Below are 21,656 nucleotides of genomic sequence, written 5' to 3' on the forward strand. Positions count from 1 at the left end.
AACTGAAATACCTTCTTTACTTTGACCTTCTGCTCTCAACTTGCACCTCGGTGCGGGGATCGAGAGAAACGAGAAAATATTCATAACTGAGTCCGTCAAGCAAGTAACAAAGAAAAACTAAACCAAGAGGGGCCGAGAGTCTAGTCAGAGTCGTTCCACTCTGTGTCGGTGGTGCTAGTGTTGTCCTCGGAGTCTCTCTGGTGCACGGGGATGATCTCAAGGACTCGGTCAAGGGGCGAGGTCACCTGGGGCACGGGGGCGGCACGCCTCGAGCCGTCCTGGTCACCCGAGATGCCCTTGCGGCGGAGCTGCAGCTTGCTCCGCAGGTCCGACATGAGGTCTCCGGCAGGAGCCGCTGCCTGTGGCAAGGAGCGGATGATGTGGGTCTTCAGATCGGATCGCCGAGAACTCTATCGGTTCCCCAGAGTACCCCGGGGTGTTCCCCGAGTGCCAAAATTGTTTCTACCATCCGTACCGCTATTGTGCCTAGAACGTGTCTCCGACTGGTGTGTTTAGCGTCCTATCCTGCCCATACATGACAAGTGGTCCCGAAAGGGCAACGAATGACGTCACAGAAGCCGGAGTGCCATGCTGTCAGATGTCACAATCCTGGCGGTTGGTCGTAGAAATGCTGGTGAAAAGCATGAGCGAGCGCGAGTGTCGCTGTCGTCAGGGCGTCCCAACTTCTGGCTGCTGAAGCTCCCGTGTACCGTCACACCGGAGAGCGACCTTCAGCAGAAAAAGTGTCTGCTGCACCACCAGGATCGATCGCGACCGGCGACAGCGTGACACTTTTATGACGTTACCAGGCGGAAATCGAGGGACCACTTTTTTGGGACGTGGTAAACTCGCCAGCCGGAGACGCGTTCCAGGCACTATAGTACCGCCAACTGGAGTGTCTTTCCACTACAGTCGAGACCGGTTATAACAAAGTCGGTTATAACGAAATAGCGGCTATAGCGAATTAATCACAATTTCCCATTCCTGTTTGCACTTTTGAATACATTTCTGTCTGTTTTTAGCAAAGGAAATTGAGCGGCTCCCACGGATATAGCAAAAAAAAATCCTGTTATAATTTAAAAAAAAAAAAAAATGGTAAGTTGGAAACGTTTTCTAAGTCTCAGCTGCCGTATTTATGCTTCCACAGCTGAGCAGCCACCCAGAACTAACCGCAGACGATGCTGCAAAAGCCACCGGCGGCAGCCTTTGCATCGTCTGCTTCCCGCTCGTTATCTGGGAAGCTGCTTTTCTGCATTGAACGTGGAGAAGCTCCCATGGCATGTTGATAGGGTCATTCGGAGCGCTAGCGACAACGTACCGGCAGAGATGATGAGAGAGTCTAGATTTTGAAGACTGAGTCACACCAACCATTGACGGCATTTGCAGTTTAATGGCAGACGCCTCCTGGGCAGATTGGCACAAGCACACCTGCATTTGGTTGTCGCGTGGCCAGTGTGGCGAGGAAACTGGGCAGAGAGGCGGACATGTTTGCAGAAGGCGAACGCTTTTGAGACTCCTTCCCCGCTCTTGTGTGAAAGTTGAACTTCGCTCAAGCACCGATTCGGCGAATCATCGCCACTCAACGATGGTGAGGACCGGCACCACCGGCACCTCGACGGGGAAGACAAAGGCAATCTCCTTGAACCAAAAGCGTGCCATCCTTGACAAAGTGTACATAAACGTAAAAAACACCGTCCACCACCGGTGTCCTCCGTGGCAGCTGTCGCAGCTGTAGACACAATCTGTACATAGCTCGCAGGATTTTTTCTCGAGTGCGTGCAGGGAAGCCTTGACCGTTTTCTGCAGGCACAATAAAAGTGCCCGTGACGGCCCGTGTTGTCTTTTATTTTTTTTCCGTGTTACTTTTATGAGTCCAGATATAATGAAGAGGTGGATATAGCGAAGTGATTTCAGATTCCCGTTGACTTCGTTATAACCGGTCTCGACAGTATGTTGCAAATTCGAGCCATGCATTGATGCGCAACTATGACACAAAAATTGTCTATGTGGTGTCTGGGTTACGGCTAACAGAGCCTAGGCTTCTGAACCGTTCTAGTTCATCACTTACGAGGGGATGAAAGTTCAATGACTGTCACTACAGGGGATATTACAGGCAATTCAAATGAGACTCGGTTATTTCGTTTGGGAAACTAATTGCAACTATAATCGGTGACAAGTTAAGAGTTCAGGGGAAGCTGCTCTTACTTCTCCCCACTTTAGCGAAGGAAATACAGGAGAAAAGGTTACCTCCTCTCCAGCGTTCACTTCGCTAAAGTGGACAGAGGTGGGGGAGTTTCTCATGAACTGTTATTAACCTGTCACCGACTATAGATATGTGTGGCTTACGTTTTAGCTCAAGTAACTCAACTAATGACTTTTTAAGCATAACCTTTACGGCTTCGACAGGTATATGCCATCTTGCACATTCTTCTCGCACGTACAGCTACGCCTTGCCGACCAGTCGGGTTTTACGCTCAGCTGCTTCGGGCGCCAAGACAGAACGGGAGGCCACCTCACCTGCTTCTTGTGCTGCTCCCTGCGGGCGCTGCGGAGGGCTGCCTTGCCGCCGGCCTTTCGTATCGACTCGAGCAGGCTGGCGCGAGCGCTGCCGTCTTCCGGCACCACATCTCGGCAGGGCTCGCTCACTGCCTCCTCGGTTCTCCTGTGCGGGAGAAGAATGAGGGAGTGAGTGGCATATTAGAAATGTGCATTGGGAAGACCCTGTCCTACCATAATGTCCCGAAAGATGCCCCACCCTCGAAAGATAACCCACCCCTATTTTTGGCACGATTTTCTATTTTTCAAAAACACCGAGAGACAGTCCACTGTAGGGCCTCCGACCAATGGTGACCTCGGCAGAAATGGTGTCACTTAGCCACGACGGGAGATGAGCGAACATCGCTGACTCGGAAGGACAGTCGTCTCCTGGTTTATCGCCCCTCCCTGCGATAACAAGTTTCGCAAGTGACGGAATCTAAAACTAGTACTTATTCATTTATTTATTTCAAAATACTGCATCCTCGATGAGGTCATCGCAGGAGTGAAAAGAAAACATACATTTACATTCAAAAAGGCAAACAATTAAAGATGTACACACCCTACAAAACAAAAAAAAACACAACTTAGAAAGCCGTGAAAAATGCAATATAGTTGGAAAATAGTACAAAAACAATCACATACACTTCACTAGTACTCACAGGCACCATACCAGAACATTTGCTGCATTTCTAATACAAATCTATCAAAATTGAGATAACAAACTTGTCCATTTATCGTAAAATACCGGGCAAGCGCCCACTCAAACTTTGGAGATAATCGCAAAAAAATGGGGGATGAGCGCTTGTCCGGTCATCAATTTTACATATAAATATACTGTGCGTATTATCTCAGATCTTACAAATTTGGTAATGGGCGCTTAATGTAGAATGGGCGGTTGCACGGTATTCTACGGTATGTTGTTCCAGCTTTCTATCGTTCGAGGAAAAAAAGAATATTTAAAACAATTAGGTGGGCCCTTAAAGGTACAAGATTTAAAGGATGGAAGCTTCGAGTACGTGATTGAGCAACAAAACCAACATATTTTTCCCGATCAAGTGCACAGTCATTATTCACTGTTTTGTGTAGGAGCTTAAGTCGTTCTACAGAGCGGCTGGAATCAAGAGGCATAAGCCTTATGTCAGTCATGGAAGATGTAGGAGAGCAATTGCAGTCATATCTATTACAAATCAATCTAGTTGCCTTTGCTTGTATTGCGTCAATCTGCTTAATATCACCCTTTAGATACGGATCCCACACCACACAACCATACTCTAAGATAGGTGAAATCAAGGTCTTATACGCCATTTTTTTATCTCCCTTAGTTGAATAATCTAAGGCTCTTTTGACATATCCTAGCCTTTTCAGAGCATGAGAACAGATAAAACTAATGTGCTTATCCCGTTTGAGACTAGGCGTGAACAAAATACCCAAACACTTGTATTCATGTAAAGAATAAAGAAATACGCCAACCAAAAAGTCGAAAAATTGTCCCAACGTTTCGAAACAGTTCGTTTCTTCCTCAGGGGCGACTAAACGGGATAATAGCTTCTTTGTCTTTCTTTGAACTGGCTATCTCTTCTTCTTCATTGTCGATTGCTGGTTGTCTTCGTTTCGCCTGCGCCGTCTTGATTGTATCTCGTAACCCATGAACATATAAACTGGGTAAGGTGCCTAGAGACCTATTGATGTTATTTGCGGTGTTTTGAATATGCCAGGATTCTATCAGCTGTCTTCTGCGTAGGTTCGTCTCAGTACCCAGAATGCTTGCATCTTCAAATCCGATACGGTGGTCATTAACTTCACAGTGCTCCGCCAGAGCACTGCGTTCGCGGTCGAAGTTGCGTACGTCATTTTTGTGTTGACGGAGCCGTTCTTGGAAGTTTTTAGTTTCTCCAATGTAGGAGGCTTGTATTCATGGACTTAACACAGAATTATATTACCAGTACCATACCTAAAAACAGACGGCTGCTTTTTATTAGTAAATGTCATACCGACAGATTTATCGAAATTAATTTACATCTGCCACTTCTGATTCAAATTAAAAAAACTGTACAAAAGAGTCGTTTAGCAAGGCATGGTCATCTACAGAGTTGATTTCGTTGTTCAAAACGCAATCATCTGCATAGAGGCGAATTTTAACTGGAAGACCATTTGTAACATAGTTAATTAAAGTAAAATCAAAAGAAGTCTTAAAACCGATTCCTGTGGGACACCGGAACTGAGACATTACTAGAATGAACATCCCTATATGAGACAAACTGTGATCTATTTTTTAGATAACCTTCGATCCAATTAACTAATGACGTATTATTTAATGTCGCTCGTAGTTTCTGAAAAAGCTTATGATGTGAAACTTTATTGAAAGCCTAGAATAATCTACAAAGATGGCATCAGGTGTTTTTTTTTTTCTATCTAAAGCTAAAGTTATGTTGTGAGTGAACTTAAGAAGTTGGGTTGAGGTGGAGTAGCCACGACGAAAACCATGCTGTTGTGGGCAAAGAATAAATTTAGTCTCGAGCAACTCGGATATCTGCTTATAGACAATATGTTCCAAACGTCTGCATGACGACGATGTGAGCGAAATGGGTCTGTAGTTTGTAACCACCTATTTGTTGCCTGACTTGAACAAGGGGATGACTTTAGCCGACTTCCATGACTGAGGAACTGTTGCAATAGAAATGAAGTCCAAAGTGAATATCGGCAAAGAAAAGAATTTGGAATTCCATAAGGGCCACGACTTTTCTTACAGTCAAGTTTCATTAGTAGACTGAGGACACCAGAAACACTAATCTCTAAATCAGATAATGGGTATATACCATCAAAGAAAAAATCAGGATCCCTGCCGTTATCACGACTGAATACAGATTTGAAATAATCCTTAAAACAGTTCGCTTTCTTTGATAAGGATAGATAACTGGGCGAGTTGGTGAGAGTTCATGTTGAAAAACAGCGCGACTGGGACAAGGACACAAAGAGACGAAGAGAACACAAGAGAAAGCGCTATCAACTGGTTTGTTATTACAACATAGAGAAGAACGACAATGAAATGAAAAACATGGAGTCAAATGTTCGCGCACTTGCTTGGCGCCTCGTGGAATATGTCCCTTTCTTCTTTTTTCATCCGATTGTAGACTGGTTTTCTTCTTTCTTTCCTCAGGAGCTTTTGTTACCCTGAATTCAAAAACTTCATCTTGCTGGGAGTCAGAGTCATCGAAGGTTGGCTCACACGAACTGTTGTTCTTCGTCTCCCTCTCGACCAAACATGTTGAGAAATGGTAGAAGCCTACAACATCACGAGGAACAACAGTTCGTGTGTGAGCCAACCTTCGGTGACTCTGACTCCTAACGAGATGAAGCTTTTGGATTCAGGGTAACAACAGCTCCTGAGGAAAGAAAGAAGAAAACCAGTCTACAATCAGATGAAAAAAGAAGAAAGGGGCATATTCCACGAGGCGTCAAGCAAGCGCGCGAACATTTGACTCCATTTTTTTCATTTCATTGTCGTTCTTCCCTATGTTGTAATAACAAACCAGTCGATAGTCAGCGGTTTGTCTTGTGTTCTCTTCGTCTCTTTGTGTCCTCGTCCCAGTTGCGCTGTTTTTCAACATAATCGCTATCTTTGTCAGCTCACTTAAAGATTCACCTTGAATAGTAAAACTCTGCAATATATTACATTTTAAAATAATAGACCTCCAAAATTGTTTCAACTTTTTTCGGTCGCACACTTAAAGATACCCCACTCCCTATTTTATTTCGATTTGCTTTCAATTTTACGTGGGCTACATCTCGGGATATTATGGTAGTTCCCCAAAATTCCAGCTTTCCGGTCTGCCATACGTAGAGAATCTTGGGACAAACTATTCTTCATAGTGACTGAATATGGGGCGTGGCCTATCACGCTCATGCTTCACGATTGCTTTTTTGGCGTTCTTATGGGCAAACGCCGCAACCTCATTGGCCGCCACGCCCTGCATTTCTTAAACTGTCAGTGACCACAGAAGTATAACAAACAAGTCTTGCGAATGAGTCAATCTAAGTTCACAGTGAAGGTAATTTCCTAAGGCATTCACGTCTTGTTGGAAACAACACAGGAATGGAACACACCACCACATTATGTTTCCTAGCACCATGTCCAAAGAAAATATTTTTCTTCAGCGATGAAGAAAGAAAGCCCTGTCAGTTCGATACGGATGGTACAGTTTTCTTCACATCACATTTAACATATATATCCTTTATGTTGTACTTACAGTGCCTTGCTCATTTCCCACTCTTCAGCTGTGAGAGAGATGAGAGATGTATTTTGGAAAGAGTGGTCTTTTGAGCTCTTATTTGCAATTTGTCTTGTACCAATAGTGGATCTTAATTTCGAAGCGAATTCGAAATGAATCGTGGTTTTGGCCGAATATTTTCGAGTCAAATATTGAACAGTTTCTTTGAGCCTTTTATTACTGCACCATGCTTAAATAAAAACCAAGCTGAACTTGCGAAGGTTGTTCCCGAGCTTCCACTTGTTCACTTCTAAGCTCAGTTAATTTCAATATAACTGTATTCATAAACTGTGGCAAGTAAAGAACAAATTTGTTGCAGCTACTTGCAACTTTGTTGCAGCGGGGTAAATGAGTCATCTTGGTTTCAATTTAGTATCTCAAGAACTACTGCATGTTTTATTGTGAAATTTTATGTATTGGATGAATACACCTTTGGGATTAAGTTTCGGTTGCTTTTTTACTAAAGACTTTTTTTATATTTTTAGTAATGGAGTGTCAAATCTTAAGCTGAATTCCAGTTTTTAATGTACCTTTTCTCAACAACAAAAAATAGGATGCTCATTTAATTTGACACACCTCTTCTACATGTTACTGGCTTTGAACTGAACCCAATAAAAATAGGTTTGAACATGCAGCATGCAAGAAAAAAATATTGTTCTTTCTAGTCATGAGCCATTAGAGAGAAACTTTTTTTATTTTAGTTTTTTTAACATTATAACGTAGTGAATTCTTAAAACATTTAGGTTCAAACTGTTGGCACAATATTTTACTATAAGCTGTAAAAGTTTTAGTGTAATCGGATAAGTAGTTTCCTAGTAACAGTACATCAAATTTCCAAAAATTTAAAAAAATGTAATTTTGAAACAAAAAGCTCGATGTACACCTAAGCATTCTTATGAGTTGTGAATGCGAAAGCACACACCACCGCTCTTCGCTCCCTTTTTTCGTCTGCAGTGTACGGCGCGCTGACCTTGGGCATGGAGCAATGGAGGTGCTGTCTCGTGGACATGCAGCGCCATCGGGTGAGCGATCGGTGAAACCGACACGCAGCGGTCAATGGGAGCCTTGTCGACGCGCGCCAACCAATGGGACTGAAGCCGAAAATTCATCAGCTTTAATTCGCTCCTTTGGGATCGGGGAAACAAGGTGCTGGTCTAGGCTTTTCGCGTGGTTTCATAGCTGGGAGCTGGCTACACTTGGAGAAAGGATTTAAGGTGCCGTTTTCGCACTTCAAACTGATGACGTCAGCTCGCTCCATGAGAAAGTTAGTGCTTTTGCATTAAAAAGAAGAGTCTCGTGAGCCAACGCGCGAGCGATGATCCAACTGCTTGGTCTACCCAATGGTGTGCCAATGTCCCGTTCTGTGCCAAGAGCACACCTTGTGTAAATATTTGTACATAGGTTAAAGAGCTTCGGCAAAGTCCCGAGTAACGTCTAGCAATTTGGTTAATCCGAGGAGCAGATAAGAGTCCGAACTTTCTATTTCTCGTGTTTCTCAACGTACAATTGTATCATACGCTGCAGTCATGGGCGATGCTTATCAAGTGCGGTGTTTTGTTGTGTCCGAACTGAAGTACCCTGTTCGTAAGCCAGGTTTCCTCTACCATTGTCTACCGCGCGAGGAACCCCTCAGGGGTGCGTGGTATCAGAGACCAACACGCCATGACGCCGTGTTGGTCGAGAACGCGGTTTACACAGTGTTCAGAATCACAGGAGGACCGCTGGAGGACCAAAAAACAGAGCTCATCTGGAAGTGACACGATCCCCCAGAGATGTCACTGCGCACGTAACTCGGAAGTACCCCTCAGGTTTGAGGTTTTTGGTGTTCGTTTATGGCCATTCTTCATCCAGAAGCAACAAACAACTGCGCTGCTGGATGCATGTTCGACCCATTGGAGCAAGTTGTGCTCCAGTGGAGTCTGCAAATGCGCGGGATCTTAACTGTGAAAGCAAACGAAAAGGCTTCCATGGGCCAGTCTGGATAGGTGGGAATGCCTTCCGACTTGCAACGTGATTATTGAGCAATCGTGGAAGATGCAGTTGATGGTGTCATTTACGAAGTTCGACATTTCGTTGGACGACACCGATGACGTGCTTTGCGAAAAAGATAAGGACCACACATTTCTATGCTTAGTTTTTGACGTTACGGTTTGATTTCGTTAAATATTTTTTTTCTTGCAGAGGCCGCCGATATGTGCAAGTGCGATTTCCAAAGACTTCTATAAGTCGAGACTGTAGCACAAAAGTACTTTGCCAAGTCGAGAAATAAAATACATGTCTTCAATGGAAGCAAGATAGGGCAACGAAAAAAATAGTTAAATCGCGAATTTTATTAGATCAAGATACGTACAACAGAGTGTAAGTACAGGGTAGCAGAATGCTGAACAAACAACTGTTTTTTTCACAAGTACACCAATATTCGCATCAACGAGACGACAAAATACACCCACTGTTTTTTTGCGGTATGATGCAAAGTCAGTCCCGTGCTGCCCCCAGAAACAAACTATATTCGACTCGTGTTCCGTTCACCTAGCTCCTCCCCAACAAAAGTAATGGTGCGATGGCTGAGCAGGCAGTGAATGTGGCCCTTGCACAGAAGAACGAAGTCATAATTCCACTAGCCCAGCTTTTCACTTCACTATTCGCAGCTTCTGGTCAGCTACCGTCTCTTTAGCACGTCCCTTCCCCTCGCGAGGCACTGCATAGGTTGTGGGACATCCAGTGCATGCCCGTTGAAGTACGATAAGGAGAGGAGGAGGCGTGATGGAGGAAAGAAGGCCAAATCGTTTATGTTAGAGATAAGAACTATCCTGGTGGGGTTGCCCAAATAAATGCTCCTGTACAACACCCTATTCGCAAGGGGCTACTCACCCGCCATCCGCACTTGGCTCTGACAGATCCGCCACGGTCGTCTCGTAGGCGGGAGGTGCCGCGTCGCAAGCGGTGGGAAGTTCAGGAGAGGCTGTCTGCGGGGGCGGGCAGCAGTCGGTCGAGCTCTCTGGAGGTAGCGGGCAGTCCGTCGGGGCTTCTGCCGGAAGCGAGTTCCCTTCGGGTATTTCGGGCAGCTCCGGAAGCCATGACGGGGCAATGGATGGCCCCAGCTCCTCAGAGTAGGAGAGGTCGTCTGCAACGCCTGTGCACAGTTTCGGAGGTTAGAATTATACCTTGATGTGCAAATTGCGGTATCTGGGAGATCAAACCGAATGCAAAATTCAGTTGTGAACACTAAAAGTAAGGTTAGTAATAGTTTGGCCCTACCGGCCATTCATGGTTCTTGCTAACATGTTGCCAGCCAGCAAAATGGCGAGACAGCACTACTATGATGTCTCCTAAACCAGGTCTCAAATGCAAAGTCCAATTTAAGAACATGATCTTTTGCTGACAGCACCATCAAGTTTAACTTGACAAAACACCTATTTCCAAATCCCACCCTTCTCATTCGGTGTAAATCAGGGCCGCGTCCTACCGTGAAGTGTTCAAAACTTTCAGAGTAGCGACAGTGAAACTTGCATTTTAGAAGTATAAATTAAGTACAAAAACCAAGCTGCCCCTTTTTATTTATGCTTGCACAGAAATCTGCCTTAAAGTTCCCTTTCCCTTCATGCGCAGACACGCCGAGGAAAAGGGGCTCCAGCAACACCACCACCATTTTGTTGCCACTCATATCATGCAGAAATGCCACTCCTGTCACAGAGAAAAATGCACTCAAGAGATAGCAAACAGCCAATAAATATGACTTATTAACCCCTTAAATACTTTGGACGAGCTGGGCTCGTCGGCCATTTTTTGGCTAAAAATGCCATGGACGAGCTCAGTTCGTCCAGTGGTTATTTTCGGTAGCTCTCAATTCCATGGATGAGCAAGGCTCGTCCGTGTAGTTTTGCGGAGCTGATCATAGATGGCAGCACTCGTATTAGTTGGCAAATATTTTTTTCGCCTCCGCTGATTTTTTTTGCAATAAACTTTTCAAATTATATGTGTAATACTAGAAAAATAAAAATTAAAAAAAAAAATGGCACTTTTAGGTTACTTTTGGAAAAACAAATGTGGCACTTACGTGGTTAAACATCATCCTGAATTTCTGAAAACTACCACTTTATTTTAATTATGAATCAAACACTCTATACTCTTTTTCACCTAAAGAACCATATTAAAAAAATGTCCGGCCTCTCGCGGAGCATTACTAATTTCCCCCTTTATGTGGATAAGTAAGATATATATAAGTGAATTTTAGATTAGATACTTGTTATCTTATCAAGACATACACGTTCCAAATGCCAAAAGCATCGCTTTTTCCTCCGACAACCAAATCTCGTCAGTACTATATCGCGCCACGTATGAACAATGCACAAACTTGCTTTTTTCTTCAGGTGAAAACAGGTATAGGTGTTGAGTTCCATCAAATCCCAAAGTATCCATGTGCTAATAGTGGATTTTGAGTTTGAAACAAATTCAAAGCGAATAGTGGTTTTGGCCGAATATATTTTAATTGAATATTGAATAGTTTCTGTCTTTCACTACCCTGCACCATGCTTAAACAAAAATGCAGCTGAACTCTTGAAGGCTGTTCCCAACCTTCCACAACATACCTACGGGAAACATGTGCGAGATCCGTCTGGAAACCTCGCCAATAACGGCTATCAGTGTAAAATGCAAGACTCTCCAAGTGTGCCACGAACCGAGCCCGGACTGCTGCAGACTGGATTCTCACCGGGCAAGTCCGGCAGGGCGGCTGGCACGTTCATCTGGGGCGCCTGTCCCCGGCCGGGTGTGTACAGGAACGCCTCGTGGGGCACGTCCCTCTGGCTGGCACCGCTCATGGACGCGGGGGCAGCCATCAGATTCCCCTGCGTGTCGCCCGCGCCCTTCGTGGCGGCCGACGTTCGCGCAACGGCACCCAGCGGGTCACGCATCACATACTTGGTGTACCTGGATGCAAGATGATGGCGGCACGACACCGTTATCGCCAACGAGCCGTCGACCCATGCCGCAATGCACACGGGAGGGCTTGGCAAGCAATGCACTCTAAAGTCGAGTCGCCAGCATCGCATCGAGTGTAAGGCAAATAACAAACTATTCGCCAAAATCCGAGAAAGTTGAACATGAAGTGTGCCACGGATTATGGGAATGTCTTGCAAGCTTTTCCCTGTTCCTTCTTGCTCCCGTTCCACGGAAGGAGCGAAAAAAAGAGGGAAGCGCAGTTGTTCGTCTGCCTTTGCCCGCGCTGCATCTGTCATTCGCTACAGTCGCTCACATACACCCGATTCCCAGAATTCCTTTTGGTACTCCAAAGGGCGCCAAAAGGAACTGCACGAGCGAAATGCAAATGAATGGTTCCTCTTTCTGTCTCTCTCCCGCTATGCACTGTATGTACTCAGCGACTTATATTTTTCGTGGTGAAAACATTTTTTTTCCGTAGTGACTGAGAGGCAGGGAACGGCAAGGAGGACTTTCGGTCGTCCCGCCTCCAGCACGAGCTTTCTACCTTCAAAAGCATTTTGGCGTCCCGCGAGCATGCCTCCGCAGCTAAATGCCCTCGGAAGGACACGAGAGCAAGCTGGGAGCCTGGCATCCGGAAGGAACATTGTGTGATTCTCATCCTGTCAGTGGCTATGTGAGACAACCAGTTCTTTTGTCTGTTTCGTTGGGTTAGAATCGTCAAAACTGACATCCAGTCGTGGTATTCCTTCATGTTTTCCAGTCTAACTCGTGTTTACTCGCTTCATTCTAGCTCATACCTGAGAAACCTGCTTATCGGGCTCGCCCGAGTCTGAAACGATCGCCTAGAGGGAATATGGAAGCAGGTGCAAAAGAGGCGTCTTACGGACTTTCTCCCGTGTTGAAGAGGAGGAGGCTGCCCACGGAGTCGGTGCAGTCCGGCAACCTCCCAAGACCGCCCTCTTCTCCGCGGGCGTCCGGGGTCGGCTTGGATGGTGGCCGCACGTTGAAGAACTGGAGCTTCTCCTTGAGCAGGCGGTCGTCCGGCGCAGTGTGCTGGCTCTTGACTCGAGCATGACTGCGAAGCAGCGGCACTTCCACCGCACTCGGGCGGGGTGCCCCATTGGACGCCTCGGGCTCCTTCGATGGGTACTTGTAGCTAGAAAATACCTGCAGCCAACAACATTGATCTCAGTGAACACGGCTTCAAGGGCAATTCTTTTCCAACGCTGACGGGCAAGGTGAAACAATCACTCACACGAGGTTACGGGAGGGGGACAGTAAATGTGTCTTCTGTAGTTCTCGAGCATTTGACGTAGGCTCAGGGTGGGGCCTGAACGGAGCAGCTATATTCCTTGAATTCAGCGGCAACCTGCGCCACCTAGGGGCCTGCAGGTTGCCTGCCTCGTGTTGGTGAGAAATTTAGACGCATCTTGCGCAATCTGACAGGAGCATGTTAAGGTATGACAGGATTTTCGTAGGCGTCATTGCATTTTAATAATCTAGGAAATAAAAGGAGGGGTTATTCTGCATTATAAAACAAACTGGCACTTCGAAAAATTTGAAACGAGCTCAGAAAAGGCAGATTATGTTCCAAATATCCAACTGGCCAAGACTTTCTTTTTCTCTTTATTTCTTGAAGGGTGAGTGAGTGGGCACACTGCATCTATAGGGTGTTTTCACTGATGTAATTTCGTTCATCATTTTGCTGTTGTTAAATTGCCCCGCATGTGCCAAAGGCGAACATTCCAAGGATTTACATAACCTATCAGATGCCCAGTACACAGAAGCTTTTAAGTCTTACGACGCTGACATCTCAAGAGGTAGCAATGTAATCATTCAAAACTTGTTTAAAAAAAAAAAAAAGCAAGAATAACAAAATGGCAGATTGACGTCATGTGAAAACACCCCATATGATCTCAGCATAGGTACTGCGCAGGACCTTACAGTGGGACGAGGATACGGATGACCTCTAAAACCTAACCCCAATGGCGTTAAGGGTTAAGACATTGGCTCAGAGCCACGGGAAAGGGAGCCCCAATTTTCCACTGTCCTGCCTGTCCCCAGTGTGTGAAATTAGTTGTGCATCATTCAATTTTGCCCAGATAATTTCCACCAATCTTCTAATTGCCTCTTTGTGACTGTAATCCTTTTCTCTTCCGTCCTTCTATCCTGGGCAGCAAAACCTTAGGCCCCGGCCAAATCTGTTACCCCCTCAGGGAGGGCAGGGCAAAGCCACATGCACTTCAAAACCAAGTGCTCTACTGTCCAGGTCTCATAATGTGTCTGTCTCCTGAAATTTAGCCCCACACGTCCTCGTCCTCAAAACTCCCGTTCTCGCCTCAAACAGTAAAAAACTTCCCAGTGAATTTTTGAACACATTTTCCTTTCTTATGTCCTGTTTTTGCGACCTGTACATTGGTAGAGTCTCCAGGTTTTTCTTTCCGCATCTTTCACTCCCTTTTCCACTGAAGTAGTCTGCTCAGCCCTATCACTAGTGTGTGGGTATTTAAATGTAAGCTTTCGGGTTCAGTTTGTCCATTTTGTGTTTCAATTTTTCAATTATACCTACTTGAATACCTTCTGTGCCCACTGCAGATCATCCATTTCGGTCAAACTTTGCTCAAATTTCAACTTACTAATTGCCTCCCTGCTCTCAAAAGACGACCAGCCCTGTCCCTCTGTACTCCCTCATTTGGTGTCTTTTCATGTGCTCCCAGTGCCGATCTGCCTACACTTTTTTGTCGAATTTCTAATCCTGATTAAACCTCCAATTTTATGCACAGTACCCCATTGCCAAAAGACAGTCCTGGCACCATCACTCCTTTCCATATACCTCTGACCACTTCATATCTATCATAGTTCCATGGTGCCTTGAGCTCCATAATAGATTAATTTCTATTCCCTTTTCTAATTATATTCTCCTCAGACTCCTCTAAATATTTCCTTCCCTCATTGAGCTGGACTCCTAGATATTTGTATTTTCCTACATGGTCTATTACAATGTCTTGTATCCTCAGGGGTACCGCGTCTTCGTCGTTAAACACCATTACTCCAGACGTGTTACTACTAAAACACATGTCCAAGGTGTCCCCTTTTTTTTACACATATTCCAGGTAGTTCCTGTAATGTATCCTGGTTATCTGCCATAAGTACTATGTCGTCCGCATACATCAGTCCTGGTATTACCCATACTATATTTCTCCTTCCTTCCATATAACTCACATCAAAACCTAAGTTAAACTTGAGGAAGAAAACGAGAAGGACGGACAACCGCTCTGCTCCAATTTCTTTTCTATTTCACTGAGATATATCATGAAGAGTAGAGGTGACAGTGGACAGCCCTGCCTGAGCCCTCTTTTTATTGCTGCGGGTTGTGTAGTTTTTTGCTTCCCATGTTCTAACTACGCTCTTGTCTGTGTACACCGGCTGAAGAAACCTAACCAAATTTGCATCTAAGTTATATTCCTTCAGCTGACCCCAGAGTTTCTCCTGACTCACATTATTGCATGCTCCCTTTATAGGGCATCACAGAAATCTTCTACTGTCGAGACCGGTTATAACAAAGTCAACGGAAATCAAAACTCACTTCGCTATAGCCGACTTCGGTTAACGAAGTGCAAAAGGGAATGGGAAATCGTGATCGCTTTGTTGTAGCCGCTATTTCGTTATAACCGACTTTGTTATAACCGATCTCGACAGTAGTAACTTTCCTGTTGTATCTTTGTATCCGTCAAACTCTTCTAAGTGGGCATTCGTGTCTTTTATGATAATTATTTTCTGATTAAGGCCAATTTCTTTGATGTCCGTCAATATAGATGAAGTGTTCTGTATATTCCTCCCTCTAATCATTTCCTGTCCTCAGGTAAGCAAACCCCAGAAGAGTGTTCAGACCTGTTACCCTAACTTTCAGCCATAAGTGTTCGCTGCAGCTTTCCTTCTCTATTTCCCAGTCTTGCCCTTTAACTAACATGCCTCGACCTCCACCTTCGCGTTCACCTCCCCTCTGGTTGCATCCCATCCAGGAGTAGCCTGGTATGTATGATGGTTCCTCTTCATCTCTAAGGTAAGCTTCTGCTACTCCATGCACTGTGAAATTTTCAGCCTCTAATTGTTCACCAATCTCCTCCCACTTTATTCTGTTTCTACCTCCCAGTATGTTTATGAAGCCTATATTGAGCCGATTCTTTCATTTCTACGTGGCTTCTTCCTGCTCTTGCAGTACTCACACCCAGGAGCTTCCCCCAGCTCTGGTACTGGTACATCTAGACCGGTGCCCTCTGAGCTCTGTCGGTACCCAAAAAAGCTGCAACACGCCGATCCAGCCTCCCTCCCACTCTTTGACCTGTGTCTGGACTATAGTGGATTTCGTGGTCTCTCCGTAACGATAAAACATAAAAGAATATTGTTAGTGAGGTGTATCTAACTCGTCTGTCAGAAGTAGTTGTTGTTTGTCGAGCATATAGGGGTGGCACAAGGAACCATTCCACAAAGCTGTCAAATTGTGCGCAGAGCTTTCAACCGCCACTTCCGTCCGTTCAGTCCGCGTCGAGTCTACCATTGTAAGCTCACGCTGGTTTGCTTCAGAATGGCGGATGTGATCCGCTGCTGCAAGAAAGCGATCACGGTTACCTTGGTGGCCTTGCTGCTTCCACGGATGATCGAGATCTTAGCTCTCGCCAAGTCGGCCCGCGCCTGGATGTCCTGGAGGCGACTACGGTACTCGGCCACTCGAGCGAGGATGCCGTCCATGACGGCGGCGGTCACTCTGTCCAGGTGGTCGAGGCAGTCCGCTACCTGCACGATGCACTCGTCGTGCCGGAGGTCCGGCGGTATCAGGACAGCCTCGTACGGCTGGAACTTCATGCTGAATCGATCCGAGTAGGAGCCGCCAAATTCAGCAACCCATGCTACGCAGCTTCAGCGCTGAAGATGTGCCGGTGCTGTAAGAACGAAATGTTAGCAATGTTAGGGCACGAAGAGCCGAAGATTAATCAGAGCGGCCAAGGATTGAGGACGACAAACACGCACAGGGAAACATCTCGTCTTGGGGTAAGAGACAAAACCCTTTTACATGTCGCCAATTAGTATTATTGTTTTCTGGTCCCGTATTCTGTGGAGAGTGGCTTACTTTCGCTTTCTCGTCCCATGAAAACGGTTGCATCTCACGTTGATCAGCTGCTGGGACTCACACCGCCCAAACGCACCGCCCACTTGGCCATCTTGAAATCATCGCGAGCTTCTTAGCGATTGTTGCGTACGCCTAGATTTCTTTTCTTTTAAAGCGTAGCCTTATCAATTTAATTACAACTAAATAAAAATATAACAAATACCAAGTTTATTAAATAAAAGATTTATTTAAGTGCTCGCGTTATTGTATTGCTGTATTCGTTACTCACGTGACTACGAAGCTACGCGAACAGGGAACTTGATCTCTCGATACTTGCTTTTGATCTTTTGCCACCGCAACGCCGCCGCTGTCGTTGAGCGAGCAGAAGTTGGGGAGTTGGTTGTTGACTTGGCGGTGTGTGGTGCGCGCGGCGCGCTAGCAATTTCCTTTCAACGACGCCGTTCGATTAAGCCCCACCTTATCGCGCGCGATGTTTTTCCCAACTCTTTAATGGAGCCACTTTCCGCGTTCGGCGCGCTGCTCCAACATGACGGAAGGCGCGAGTTTGTCCAGCTCGCGAGCAACTCTCTGTGAGCGGTTGCACGAGTTGCAGAAGTGCGTGGAGGCCAAAGACCGACTCATCGAAAGGCAGTGCATCGGCATCCAGGAGTTGGAGCACCAAGTGGTCGTGCTCAGGGCGGAGAGGGACGCACTGCTACGCGACATCGACAGGCTATGCTTGCAGTTGGAAGTGATCGACCTCCAGCGACTGAGCAACGGAAGGTAACAACAAAAACAATGCCGTCCGACTGCACCTGCCTCTCAGTTTATCGGAGGGAGCGTCTGCCGTACATCGCCGCGATGCTGCTCGGCAAAAGTAGCCGGCTGCATGAGCCGATTTCTTATCGGGGAACTTAAGTGCGCTTGTTACCGCGCGCGCGGGCAACGAAAACATAAAAAAAACAAAAAAAAAAAACTTGCACCTTTGCGGCGATTGGACGTTTTGTAAGCCTAATTGCTGACACGCGGGGTTAAACCCGCGGTCCGAGCCCCATGAAGAGAGTACGCCAAACTCTCCCCTCTCCTACGCGTCGTTATGCTTGTGCTTCGGTTTCCGAAGACCCCCGCCGCTGTCGACGGTGGAGCGGCGGTGACACAAATTTAAAGCCCGTTGTGTGTGTTGTTTCCGACGCGGGCGCTTGGGAGAGCCGAAACGTCCTGCGGCGGCGGAGCAACCGTTTTCCCCGAATCGCGGCGGTCTTAATTTGGGCGGGTGTGGGCAGTCGATATCGCTGCCGCCGTGGCGTGTCTGCGGAGCCGAGGAAAGGAACCGGATCAGCTGGCCCACCGAACCAACTCCCCCGTTACGCCGAGCAGCGGAGGTGGAGAGGGGGCAGTCCCCATCCCTCCCTCCACGAGTAACATTGTCCGCCGCGGCGCGTGACAACAACTTCGGTGGTGTCATTGCGCACGGCAGGAGGGTGAGCGCACGCAGCTGCCGCCGTCGAGGCAGCTGCTCGTGCGCTTGCCGGAGGCGGATCACCGGTGTCACAAACAACCCCTCTCCCCTCCGCGCGCCTCCCGACGCGGGACCGACCGACCGACCAGCGGGACTGGGACGTCCCCGGGTAGTCCCAAACTTGCTGCCGCGTCGAAAGGACCGCTAGATAACGGCCGGCACTGGTCCAGCGGGCTTGTGGGGCTTCACCCGCTCTCCGCGCAGAGGTGGGCCGACCAGCGAGCCAGCCGTGGCGAGCGGTCGAGTCGGCACCGACGCGTAGCGCCCGCGGGCACGGCTGGCCAGACGTCGAGCCTGTGGAGGTAGCGGTCGACGACGCTCGCGCGAGGGCGCTGGCGGCGTCAGCGCGTCAGCCGTGCCCGTAGCGTCGCGAGCGCGACGAGCAGCGCTGACGGTGGGGGGCTGGCGGCCGTCATCATGTTCGGCGTCGGGGAGCCTCCGCTCGTGTGCCAGGAGGCCGTGTTCACCCGGGACCGCGGGCCCAGGGCCTTCTTGCACCCGTTCAGCCCCTACGGCAGGGCCGTGCTCCGAGTCACCCAGCACAGGTAGGCCCCCCCACCACCAGCGGTTGCGCTCGGACGGCGAGGCCGCCTGACCCACATCCGCGGTCGCCATTGCCCGCGAGAAGGGAGGGGGAAGGCCGAGTCTCCGCGGTCTTCGGGAGCTCGGGGTTTCGGCTCCCTTCTGGGGCCGGGGCTCTGTTGCCCCGTCGCGCGAGCCCGGGCCGCGTGTCGGGGTGCAGCGCGCCATCTGGCCGCCCCAATGTGGATGTACCCCGCGAGCCGCTGCGACGAGCTGCTGCTGCTCTGGCGCTGCCTGGCCGTGCAGGCCAGCCTGGCGGGGCCGCCCGCCGCCCGAACCCGGGCCGGACCCGAACGGCCCTCGTTCAGGCGATACGCCGCCGTTGACCGGTGAGCGGGGCGCGGGCCCGAGGGGCTCGGCCCGAGCGCGAACCGCTGCCGCCTGGGTACACACGAATCGTCGGTTGCGGAAGAGTAGTCTTCAGACCCCGGGGCCTGGTCGCGGTTGGCGCGTCGCGGAGTCGATCGCAGAACTGGCACGAACGAACGAGCAGAGCGCGTTGCTCGCTCACATCTTATGCGCTACTTTGGGCCTGCCATATTTGTGTCGCGCTCAGGAACGCGTGTTGACGGCTGGCTTCCGTAGTGTTCATTTCTGCGGCGTCAAATGCGGCCACCAATGCAGTTGGGTTAGACCACGACAGGCTCTGACTAGACTAAACGAACGCCGTCGAACCCACGGTTTTTCGGGAGGCAGTAAAGAGGCACTGCATTGACGGCGAGTGACAACAATTAAATGTCGTGCCATATCTATGCGGAGCTCTTGGTTACGTGTTATAAACTTGAAAACTGTCATAGAGGCAGTCGATGAATGCGAAGCAAATGTGGCTGGCGTTGTACTGCCACGGAGGTAGGCCTATAAGGTCGACATGCCGTGCCAAATGTTTGCAGCACTACACATGCTCGGTGACCATAAGGTGACAGAACTGAGATTAATTGCTTTGTGGAATGTGGCTGGTTTCAGTAATGCATCTTCTCTGCCACGGACAGCGTGCACTGTCATATCTCTTATCTAGTGGCTGACAGCATGACCTCATATTGCCATTTGCCTTGGACATGTTTTATGCACACTGAGCATAATCCAACTGAAAAGCATACGTGTGACGTAGCGCGCTTCAGGGGAACACTTGTGAATGGCTGTCCAAACAGGACACGGCAAAAACAGAACACAACAAAAAAAGCGTGCTCTTAAAAAAAACAAAAAAACGTTGACGTTGCAGTGTGCAGTTCAGTGAGGACTTTAAACATCACGGCTTTCTTCCTCGCTATCGTCTCCTCCTTGTTTTTGGGAGCTTGGGGACTGACATCAACAGCGGAGACATTGACGACGTCCAGCAGAGCGTGTGAGTGGCTGTTTGGACTCGCGTGATGAGCACTCTCCTAGCCTCTGCCTCTGTCCAAGGACAAGCAAAGGGGATCTTCCCCCCCGTCCCCCCCTCACCTCCTCGCAATAAAAACTGCCCAAAGTGGACAGGAAATTAAGAAAAACCTCCACTTCCCGTGCTGAAAATGCTGTGACAGTAGAGAATGTGCCACTTTTTGGCAGCCATTAACTGGTGTACTGCCGGAGATACCAGTGAAATTTATTTTGGAACAGCATGTTTTGCGTGTGCCAAAATATGGTCATATCTATTTCTGATATAAGTCTCCGCGCTTTGGTCACTTGAAGCTGTCACAGCTTCTTGATAAAGTATAAGAGTATGCACAGCTTCTTACAGTTATGACTGAAAAATTGGGTGCTTTGGGGACAAAACACGGGAAGTAGAAGCTTGAAAAACAATTGCAATGAATAGAGACTGCAATTTCAAGTTGCACTGTATCATGAACTCTCGATCAGATATGCCGCTTCCAAGTAACTTTTGGGTTCATACTTAATCTGCTCTCTTTACACGTACTGTTCATACCACACCAAAGTCTCAACTCCAATATTGGGGTTAGGGTTCGAGGCAACAAGAGACAAGCTAGAGGAACAGCCATCACTCTGGTATACAGAAATGGGAGCTCGTGAATTGCTGTCTAAATTCAGTGCATCACTTTTGGGAAATACTGGGTTATCTGGGCGTGTGGCAAATAAGAAAAATCTTTATCTACAGAGTTTTATTTTATGGGGCAGTTTCGTTCTAACATGTTTGAACTGCGGCGTTTGGTGATAGAAGCACAAAATTTTGGAAGATGTAGCCGTTTGTGGCCAAGCCAGTCGCTGCTATCAGAACTGCAGTGCATCTTGTATCTTTCATATAAACAGTGTGAGGAAGTAACATGCACTGTATGGAAAAATCTATTGACAAGATAAAAAAAACAAAAAAAAAACATTCTGGGGAAAGTTAAGTCTTTTAACAAAGTGTCAGCTGCCATTCTGGGGCCCCTTGAGGCTCTTTGTTCGCAAAGATATGTGTTTAGAGAGTTTGATCGAAGACATTAAGGTGCTTGCATAAATGTATGCACATCTGTCGACAAACCATCTCCTGCCACAATATCCCTGTGACTCCCTGGGAGATTGTTTGTGTGTGTGTCACAAATTCAGGCTTCTCTTGATTTTGTTTTTCATTTTTATTATCTTTTTTTTCTCGGACCACTTTAAGTGTCGGTACGGTCCGGGAACGGGGAGTGCCGTGCCGCTTTTAATCTCCAGTTCGTCCCGTCGTATTATCCTTTCTACGTCCCCAACGGGTTTGCTCGTTTTCGGGGTAGGTATTTGTGGA

The 21,656-nt window shown here is 47.5% G+C and overlaps 2 protein-coding genes across 10 annotated transcripts in view; one reads left to right on the forward strand and one right to left on the reverse strand.

Moving 5' to 3' along the window:
- On the reverse strand, positions 1-16,987 carry LOC8028668 (WASH complex subunit 1). The gene is made up of 7 exons (XM_029989987.4): positions 16,876-16,987; positions 16,377-16,687; positions 12,631-12,914; positions 11,518-11,735; positions 9,678-9,939; positions 2,518-2,662; positions 1-359 (listed from the first exon to the last, which is right to left on the reverse strand). The coding sequence occupies exons 2-7, from the start codon at positions 16,608-16,610 to the stop codon at positions 141-143; spliced, it is 1,362 nt and encodes a 453-aa protein (XP_029845847.2). The 5' UTR covers positions 16,611-16,687; positions 16,876-16,987; the 3' UTR covers positions 1-140.
- A 187-nt stretch (positions 16,988-17,174) lies between these two features.
- LOC8028680 (IQ motif and SEC7 domain-containing protein 2) overlaps positions 17,175-21,656 on the forward strand; it is a 31,147-nt gene continuing 26,665 nt past the window's right edge. For 2 of the 9 annotated variants that reach the window (XM_029989986.3, XM_040500845.2), the window contains exon 1: positions 17,209-17,637. In XM_029989986.3, coding sequence (XP_029845846.1) covers positions 17,402-17,637 — 236 coding nt within the window. In that variant the 5' untranslated portion in view covers positions 17,209-17,401. Of the gene's footprint in view, positions 17,638-18,316; positions 18,919-21,656 lie in introns of those variants that run through there. The other 7 variants (XM_029989982.3, XM_029989983.3, XM_029989984.3 and 4 more) reach the window with 7 other exon arrangements.

Source organism: Ixodes scapularis, unplaced genomic scaffold (assembly GCF_016920785.2).
Source record: "Ixodes scapularis isolate PalLabHiFi unplaced genomic scaffold, ASM1692078v2 PGA_scaffold2__306_contigs__length_199485367, whole genome shotgun sequence".
Taxonomy (NCBI): domain Eukaryota; kingdom Metazoa; phylum Arthropoda; class Arachnida; order Ixodida; family Ixodidae; genus Ixodes; species Ixodes scapularis.

What these genes read in the sequence shown, in the direction of transcription:
- LOC8028668 (XM_029989987.4), bottom strand. Translation starts at nt 16,610, where the DNA reads ATGAAGTTCCAGCCGTACGAGGCTGTCCTGATACCGCCGGACCTCCGG. An exon ending in GAAGCAGCAAGGCCACCAAG is followed by an intron (nt 12,915 to 16,376) that starts GTAACCGTGATC and finishes TGTTGGCTGCAG; the next exon opens with GTATTTTCTAGCTACAAGTA. An exon ending in CGCCCTGCCGGACTTGCCCG is followed by an intron (nt 9,940 to 11,517) that starts GTGAGAATCCAG and finishes AACTGTGCACAG; the next exon opens with GCGTTGCAGACGACCTCTCC.